Genomic DNA, 9,866 nt, shown 5'->3' on the forward strand with positions numbered 1-9,866 from the left:
GCGTGCATATGATACACAGTTTTCGCGTGCATATGATACGCAGTTTTCGCGTACATATGATACGAAATTTGTTGGCATGCATATGATACGCAGTTTTCACGTGCATATGATACGCATGTGTTTGGCGTGCATATGATACGCAGTTTTCGCGTACATATGATACGAAATTTGTTGGCATGCATATGATACGCAGTTTTCACGTGCATATGATACGCATGTGTTTGGCGTGCATATGATACGCAGTTTTCGCGTACATATGATACGAAATTTGTTGGCGTGCATATGATACGCATCTACCACACAACCCTAAACCTACCCATCGCGTAGCATATACACGCCAAAGTCCATTTTTGCCTATCAATACCACGAGTTTTCGTTTTTATTTGGCGTACTATTTATACGCACTTCCATGAGATCGGGTTGGACTGAACCACTTCTGCTGCACGAGATGAGAACATATTTTTATCATTTTCTGAGTCATGAAAACGTCTGCTTTTGTGATATATTTCCTTCTTTCTTTACTGCAAGACGTTTGCTTGGTCTAGATGTGCTTAAATCTGCACTAACGATGCGTTCCTGTCACGTATCACACATGCGCACTTCAATAAGCCAACAGAAAGCGGTTTATTGCATTTATATGCCGTGCGAAATCGGAGTAAGAGGAAAAAAACTACCTGTTGCGACCGGTTTATGCTTACGCCGTTTATGACCTTACTCTGATAAAAGAAAACGGGTTACCTCGTTTACATGACCAAGTGCGTTTTCGGCTTATTAAGCATAATCGGCTTAAGAGAACGTTGTTAAGAGAAGTGTTAGTCTACTGTTTTAGGACCAACAGTTCATCGTCATCATTATACAAGATTTGTTATTAACATAAACTCTACTGTTCAAAAGGTTAGGGTCATTCAAATTTTAAGTTGTTGAAAGAAGTCACTTCGGCTCACCAATCCTGCATTTATTTGATGAAATGTGCAATACAAAAACTTTGAAATATCATTCTAATTTAAAACAACTGTTTTCTATGTGAATATGTGTTAAACTTTAATGTATTTCTGTGATGCGCAGCTGTATTTTCAGCATCATTACTCCAGTCTTCAGTGTCACATGATCTTCAGAAATCATTCTAATATGCTGATTTGGAGCTCAAGAAACATTTCTGATTATTATTATTATCATCAATATTTAAAACAGTAGATTACTGTACATTTTTTCAGGATTCTTTGATGAATAGATCAGTAAAGATCAGTATTTACCTGAAGTAAAAAGCTCTTGTAACATTATATTCACTATACCATTCAAAAGCTTGGAGTCAGTATAAATGCTGTTCTTCTGAACTTTCTATTCATCAAAGAAACCTGAAAAATTCTAATCAGCTGTTTTCATAATATAATAATAATAATAATTATTATTATAAATGTTTATGAGAAGCAAATCAGAATATTAGAATGATTTCTGAAGGATCATGTGACTGGAGTAATGATGCTAAAAATTCATCTTTGAAATCACAGAAATAAATTACAATTTAAAATATATTCAAATAGAAAACAGTTATTTTAAATAGTTTTAAATAATTTCACAATGTTACTGTTTTTGCTGTACTTTGGATCAAATAAATGCAGGCTCGGTGAGCAGAAGAGACTTCTTTAAAAAACATTACAAACCTTACTGTCCAAAAACTTCTGACTGGTAGTGTATATAATTACAATGTAGGGCTGGAACGATTAGTCGACATTATTGACAATGTCGACAATGAAAAATTGTCTATAAATATTTTTGTTGTCGAATAATCATTTTGATCTGAAGTGACAGCATGTGAGGGCCTGCAATAACACGGTTTGGCCAGTGGGGGCTCTAGTGTAAAACCGCACCGCAGCTCTCTCTGATGCAATCTGATAGAAAAACACAGCGCCTATGACAGTATGTCGAAGCCGATCCAGTAAAGTTTGGGGAAGTTTTACAAATTTCTCTCAAATAGCAAGACACTGATCATGCGATCGATATGATAAAAATCATGGGTCATGGCACTTGGCACAAGATTTTTTGACACGTTATCAGAAGCAGTTTGTTCAGTCTGATGAACAATTACGCGATCACCTGCTGGATGACTTTCTAAAAATCCTGCCGTGTGTTTAGGGCTTCAGGAACCTCCAAGCCGGGTCTATTAAAGGTTATTTAAGCAGCATCCAATTAAAAAAAACATACTGATTAAACATTTATTTACATAATCTATTAGCAAATACCGAAGGAATTGGTTTATAATCAATTGTTAGAAAGGAGATCGGCCTCCAATTTTCTAAAAGATGTGGGTCTTTATCAGGTTTGTATGTAATGTAGAGTTATATAGATTACTATAAAAGGAAAAAACTGAATCAGAATTGTTTTCAGGGTCTGTACAGGGGCTTCCATTAATATTTACAGCTGATAAAGTATTTATTTTCTCTAGAGCGATAATAGCTTGTATTTTTATATCTAGCAGAGATTGAATTTGAGCTCATTCAACTTCTTCTTCTTTAGTAAGAATTTGCTTCTGTTCCAATATACATCAATTATCAAGTAATTCTATTTCCTTTTGTTTGTTGATTAAATTCTTAATCTTTCTGACATTAATATTGGAAAAAATCCCATTTATTTTAAAATGCTTCATTCCTGCAAAAATATGTTTAACGCAGGCATTGAAGTTATCATCTTTAAGAAGATTATTATTACATTTCCTGTTCCCTCTAAGACTAGAGATCCTCTTTGAGCCTGTAGGAGTTAAAGAAATAAGTTTATGATCGGTTAATGGGGCATATCTATCAACATTTCCCTTCACGTGTTCTGAAATCAGCCTCACGTCACATCGCTCTGTCCAATCAGAGGCGCCGCCTGACGCTGCGCCCCGCCCCCTGCTGCAGTCTGAGCGCGGGAAGCGCGTGTGCTGCGATTAAACCCTGATCGGAATGAGCGAGTCCGCGAGTAAAGTGCGCTCTCTGAGCGACGAGCAGATCATCAACCGCTGGGGCTTCGACTACTACGTGTTCAAGGCGTTGAGCGCCTTCAGAGACGCGGACTACACGGCCTTCACGCACTTCACCAGCATCATCGAGAGTGAGTGGGTTTGTTTACATCCGCGCGCTAGCTTTAGCTTTAGCGCTACACCTGCACAAACCGCCAGAGCTCTGTGTGTCGCTCACTGAAATGATATTGGTGTGTGTCGTGTCAGATCTGGTGGTCAGACCCGTCGACGGACACAGCGACATGATCGTCAAGCTGCGCTGCATGCAGTTCCTGTCCCGGATCAACAACGGGGACAAGCTCGGTGAGTGAGCGGAAGTGACGCGCGTTCAAGTCATGACGGAGAGACCCCTTGTAGTGGTCCACAGATATGTGTTTTTTGACAGCCGATGCCGATATAATTTTATGTATTTTAATTAATATTTAAGAAATTTGAAAATGGATAAAAAAAAATAAACACACGTATACTTTAGATGACAAAGTATTTTCACAAATAAATATGTAATAAAAATATAATTAAAAAGGAAGTAAACACCGTAACCAACAGGGCACTCGGTATTCTGGGAAGTTGTGTGCATTGGGAATCATATTTTTTTCAAATAAAGCCAAGGTAACACTAATTTTACACACAGCACACAGTGGAAATGACATGAATATGACAGGGTAAATGCATAAAGCACAGCATAATTTGAAATCACGAGTTTACAATCGCGCGTCTCCAGTGAAGCTGAACTCTCCTCCTGTCCTTATTCAACTCACACGGACCGACCGTCACGCAGAGAACACACGATCATGCAGATCACATGCACACTTCACAAGATCTCACAGCTTGATATTATAATGTTTGCCTTTTCTATTACTAATAATATAATACTTTGTATACATTTTAATTCCTTTGTTTAACCGTTCTATCTGATTATTAGACAATATTTGAAAAATGCCAAATATCGGCTGATATATCGGCCTTGGAGATATATCGGTCGACCACTACCCCCTTGTCCAAATACCCACACACTTGTGGTCTTTGCGCTTGAGCACTTGACTATTACACGATAAGACCGACGGAAAATGAACGCCGGAATGAGAGTATAGTTCCTAGCCAAATCGGCCTACAAAATCACAAATTTTCATTTTCCGTTGGTCTTAGTACACGATGTAACTACAGAAGAGTCAGGTTTTAAACAGGAAAAATATCAAAACTCTTGCGAGATGCTAACGGTCTAATCAGATTCAATGATCTATGCTAAGCTACAGCTAAAAGTGCTACCGCCAGACCCGGAGGTCGGCTGAATGGATTCGAAAACTGTAAAACTCAACTGTTTAACTCTAGCGGAGCTGGAAAATGAGCCTATTTTCAAAAATAGTGGAGTGTTCCTTTCAAAAAAAAAAAAAAGACAAATGAAGAATTGGAAAAACTGAACATTTTGTACATTTAAAGTTAAATTATTCTATCTAATGCACTTTGAGAGTTCAAAATTAAGAGCTGCAACCCATGTTCTTAACTAAGAAAACTTAAGTCAGAAAAAAGTCTTGTAGCTGAACTTTAAAGCGGACTCAACCCTCTTTTTATTTGTGATCTACTGTCTCAGTGTAAATTACACGAACACTGGTGTTTGAGAAGCCAAACAAGTTAGAATATAATAATAACAACAATTACAGTAATAGCCATATATTGTAAAATAAATGAAAATGAATATTTCATAGGTATGTTATTTTTGCTTTACACTACATTAGGAAAATACAATACTTCTTTCCTAATTTCTACACTTGAAAGAGATATTTTGAATCTGGACTGCATTTAAACCGCTAGCTATCAGCGATTCATACTGCACTTTAACGCTTTCATTTTGACGGAATCAAAGATTATTTTTTGCAATGTGCAATAAAACTATATGTTACATAAACAACATATTATATTATTACATAATTACCATAAAATATATAATGATTCAGTTTACATAGCCTTAAATAAAAGAAGAGAAAATCAAAAACACGATGCACATTCTTTATTCATCATTTTGTAGATATAGAGTTAAAAAAATGGTTGAATTTTATGCAGAAAAGTTAAATCAGCATCTTGTTCTGAGCAAAGTGAGTGTTGAGGCCTGGTGAGTGTGAGCGCCGGTGCTGATGGGTGTTTCTGCGGCAGATCTGACGTTTGAGGAGCCCAAGACCCCTCTGGAGTCGGCTCTGAGCGTGCTGGAGAGCATCTGCCGGGACATGAGCGTCCCCCCGCGGGAGCAGGAGTGCGTCAAGCAGGCCATCATCGAGACGGTCAGACACACACACACTGCAAAACCTCATCTCACACCTGTAGGCCTGTAGCAATAATCAATATATCGACTTATCGCGCAATATATGTTCATGACCTCAATCATTTTTGGTGACGCAATATATCGCCCATTATATTTACTTAAAGATTAATGTCACCATGTTTTGTACATTCCACTTGCGCCTGTGTCTTTTGCAGCTTCTCGGACATAACGTGGTGTAGTCATGAGATGCTCGTTCACATTTAAAAATGCTTCTACAAAAAAGGTTTCATCTGCAGATATGGTCTTGTTTAGGGATCTGTGTCTTTGTGCGTACGGACATCTGACTGCTGAGTAGTGATTGTGTTTTTCAGCACTAGTGTGCACCCTTCATTTACAGAGAAAATGTCAGGGAAACATCTGCAGATGGAAAAATCTCCATACAAGTACTTTGTGCAATTTTCTTTTTTTTCTACTTGTTACTTTGCACTTTTTGTTAGAAAATGTTTATTTACTATTTATTCAGGTTTTTTAAGGTATCTAATATTTTGATACTTAATTTGCATGATCTAAATATTCTTAAAAATTAAAAGTTTGATGTCATTTGTAAGCGTGTAGGCCTTCTTGCATTATTATGCTGTTACATTATGATTATATATTCAGTGGCATAAAATGGTCTTTAAAATGACAATAATATCGCTTATCACAATTATTTCTGGGGCAATATATCGCACAACAAAAAGTTGTTATCGTGACAGGCCTACACACCTGTGTATTCTGCTCTTATTAAACGAGCTGCACTACTCTTCTGTAGTATTACACAGAACTGAGCGGCAAGTGGATGGCTCTCCATGTCATTCAGTCGCAAACTGAAGAAAAGTTTGTTCTTCAAGGCGTTTTGTGACTTTTCTGACTTCATACACAAAAAAAGTGCAACACTTTGATTTCTTGATGATTTGATAGTTTATAACAGTGATTTTATCATTTTTAAATATAAAGCTAAAAGTAGAAATTAATGACTAATAAGCCGATAAGTGCTGCCGTCTACTGGTTATAATGGCGATTTGATGTGTTTTTTAGTTTAACGTAGGTGTTTGTTTACCACAAAACTATATTTTGGTCATCCCATTGAAAATAACATTTAATTTGGATCATGTTTTGAGCTGAAAATAGCTGTTTGCAATGCCTGGAAGTCATTTAAAAGTGCTTGAATTTCTCTCAGAAGGCTGCACAAACCCTGAGCGTGTCTCTGTCTGTCTGTCTGTGCAGCTGGTCATGGTGTGCCTGCGCGGCGGGGAGTTCGCCAGGGCCGAGGAGGTGCTGCTGAGACACTTCAGCGACGCCGCAGACTTGGCCGGGAAGGTGAGGAGCTGACGGAGCTGCTGTGTGTCTGGTGTGTGACATCTCTGACTCTCTCTCTCTCTCTCTGTGTGTGTGTGTGCAGAAGAAGCTGTTCGAGAGCCTGATCCGGCGCCGGCGCTCCTCTCACTCAGTGCTGCAGCTCAGCTCCTACGCCGACTTCAAGCAGGACATGCTGGACTTCATCGAGCGGCTGTACCGCGTCCCCGAGCCCTTCCTCCTGCAGGTGCGCCTCACTTGCCTTGCTCGCCTCAGACGCTCCTGTCTCTCCTCACCCTGTGTGTGTGTGTGTGTGTGTGTGTGTTTGTGTGTGTGCAGATGCTGAAGCGCTCTGGACACCCCGGCGTCAGCTCTGAGCCTGTCACCTCATCCTCACAGGACAGACAGAAGACCAGCGCCGCCGCAGAGGATCATGGGTAAACACACACAGCACCAGTGAGATGGCAACTAGTGCTGTTACTAGTGCACACTTATTCACTTCTATTTGTTCCCCACTTAATAACATTACTTCACTAAATGTTTAGATTTTATAGAATTACTGTGCACTCATGATTTTCCTAGAATAACTTTTGCTGCTAAATTATCCTCTAACCTAGTTTATAATAGTATTTTTGTCATAGGTTATGATTATATATTTTTTCATTTGTTATTTTTCATTAAAATGAAGTTGTCTATATTTAGTAATTGTGTTTAACACACAAAAGAGTGACGATCAGGTCAACACACTGAGGTATAGAAATTCTGCATTGATTTAAAGAAAACTAATACCAACTAGCACAGAATCGGCCGATACTCAGAATTTTCTGGATCGGATCAGATCGGAAAAAATGGTATCGTTACATCCCTATATAATATCAACATACAATTACATATATATATTATATCATATGGCATAAACATAAAAGCCCATTGAAAATATTAATACATTCTACAATAGTATGTAAATAATACTAAAAACTTAAATGAAACATTAAAAATGTTGCCTTGGCAACTAACTGAAAAGTTGAAATATTTAAATAGCTAAAACTGGGATAAAATATATAGAAATAGAAACATAAAGCACATAACTAAATGACTAAAACTCAAACTGTAATTAAAATGACTTGAAATATAAAAAGCTAACTCAAAATATTAATACAAGCAATAACTAATAATTTCAGAAAAGCACAATTACTAAAGCTTTGAAGCTAAGAAAGTAAAAACTAACTCAAAATATTCATAAATACTAAAATAGTGTATAATTAATTCTGAAATGGCAATATGGATGTGTACGTAAACCGTCTGATGTTAATCCTGTGCATTACAACCGTGAAATGAAATGTAAATATTAGACGAAAAAATGTAAAGTTAAAAAACCTAAATGAACATTAGAAATGCTGTCTTGGTAACTCTGAAATATAAGAAGTAGAAATACAGAAATGACTAAAACTGAAGGCTTAATGGAGTTATTTAAAGAAAAAAAAACATAAAGACTCGAGCACATACATTTACTAAACTTAGACCAAATGTAAATGTAAAAAGGTAAACGTGAACCGATCCTGTGCTAGTGTATAAATGTGTCTGCTCTTGTTCCTGGTGTGTGTTAGCAGTGTGTCTGCGCGTCTGAGTCTGCGCAGTCTGCGGCAGGTGTACGGCGTGCTGAGCGAGCGCTACGGCGTCAGCGTCTCCTTCACGCAGCTGCAGCAGGAGCTGGAGCAGGAGGAGGAGGAGCAGGAGCAGGAGGAGGAGGAGAGCCCCGAGCTGCACCTGGCCCTGACCGAGACGCAGCCGGAGACAGCATACGCCGGCATGACTATCTCACGCCTGGTGCAGGAGGACGACAGCCAGCTCAGCGCTGAGGAGGAGGAGGAGACGCAGATCAGGTCACTGACCTCCACAGATCTGACCCTCACAGTATTCACTCTAAAGCCCCGTTCACACCAAGCACGATAACTATAGAGATAAAGATATCGTTCTGAATATTAAAGAACGGCAGAGTCCACGCCACAGCTATAACGATAAAGACGCAGAGAAAGCAGCTGCAGCAGGAGCTGGAGCAGGAGGAGGAGGAGAGCCCCGAGCTGCACCTGGCCCTGTCCGAGACGCAGCCGGAGACAGCATACGCCGGCATGACTATCTCACGCCTGGTGCAGGAGGACGACAGCCAGCTCAGCGCTGAGGAGGAGGAGGAGACGCAGATCAGGTCACTGACCTCCACAGATCTGACCCTCACAGTATTCACTCTAAAGCCCCGTTCACACCAAGCACGATAACTATAGAGATAAAGATATCGTTCTGAATATTAAAGAACGGCAGAGTCCACGCCACAGCTATAACGATAAAGACGCAGAGAAACGATATCGTTTGAATCACTTTCAGAGCTATTTTTTTTCCCAGCTTGATGAACGATACAAACATTGAGAGCCAATCAGAATCCATCCTGCTGTCACGAGCTGGAGAATTTAAAGTGGCAGACGCGCATGCGCTGAGAATAAACAGACGATATCGCTAATATCGTTATCTTTATAGTTATCGTCCTTGGTGTGAACAGGGCTTTACAGCCATAACCACACAGAGGAGCAATAGAGCTTTCAGAACCATTAAAAACACTGACAGCCAATCAGAACCTGTCTGACGTTACAGAGCTCCAGCATTCTGACTATAGCAGCTGTTGTAGTTCTGCTTACAGCTGTTGACTTACACTACCAGTCAGAAGATTTTGGACAGTAAGATTTTTTATGCTTTTTTTGCATTTATCTGAAATATAAATATTTTCTATTTATTTCAGATAAATGCTGATCTTTGATCTTTCTATTCATCAAAGAATCCTGAAAAAATATACTCAACTGTTTTAAATATTGATAGTAATAATAATAAGAAGAAATGTTTTTTGAGCTCCAAATCAGTATATTAGAATGATTTCTGAAGATCATGTGACACTGAAGACTGGAGTAATGATGCTGAAAATACAGCTGCGCATCACAGAAATAATTACAGTTTAACATGTATTCACATAGAAAACTGTTATTTTAAACTGTAATAATATTTCAAAATGTCACTGTTTCTGCTGTATTATGGATCAAATAAATGCAGGCTTGGTGAGCAGAAGAGACGTCTTTAAAAAGCATCACAGATCTTCTGACTGGTAGTGTAGTTGTGTGTGAATGGGCCTGAGCTCTTCTCTGAAGGCAGCGTGTGTTTCAGGATCGTCGTTCCCAGCGGCCCAGACTCGGACGATCCTGAGGTCCAGACGCCTGTCAGACGCTCAGACACACAGAACAG

The 9,866-nt window shown here is 39.0% G+C and overlaps 1 protein-coding gene across 1 annotated transcript in view; it reads left to right on the forward strand.

Moving 5' to 3' along the window:
* Positions 1-9,866, forward strand: part of terfa (telomeric repeat binding factor a) — a 21,855-nt gene that overhangs the window by 1,840 nt on the left and 10,149 nt on the right. The window contains exons 2-9 of the mRNA XM_016472856.1: positions 2,857-3,087; positions 3,203-3,298; positions 5,144-5,268; positions 6,516-6,608; positions 6,691-6,831; positions 6,924-7,021; positions 8,192-8,467; positions 9,789-9,866. Coding sequence (XP_016328342.1) covers positions 2,940-3,087; positions 3,203-3,298; positions 5,144-5,268; positions 6,516-6,608; positions 6,691-6,831; positions 6,924-7,021; positions 8,192-8,467; positions 9,789-9,866 — 1,055 coding nt within the window. The 5' untranslated portion in view covers positions 2,857-2,939. The remainder of the gene's footprint in view (positions 1-2,856; positions 3,088-3,202; positions 3,299-5,143; positions 5,269-6,515; positions 6,609-6,690; positions 6,832-6,923; positions 7,022-8,191; positions 8,468-9,788) is intronic.

Source organism: Sinocyclocheilus anshuiensis, unplaced genomic scaffold (genome assembly GCF_001515605.1).
Source record: "Sinocyclocheilus anshuiensis isolate Anshui unplaced genomic scaffold, SAMN03320099.WGS_v1.1 scaffold1198, whole genome shotgun sequence".
Classification (NCBI taxonomy): Eukaryota; Metazoa; Chordata; class Actinopteri; order Cypriniformes; family Cyprinidae; genus Sinocyclocheilus; species Sinocyclocheilus anshuiensis.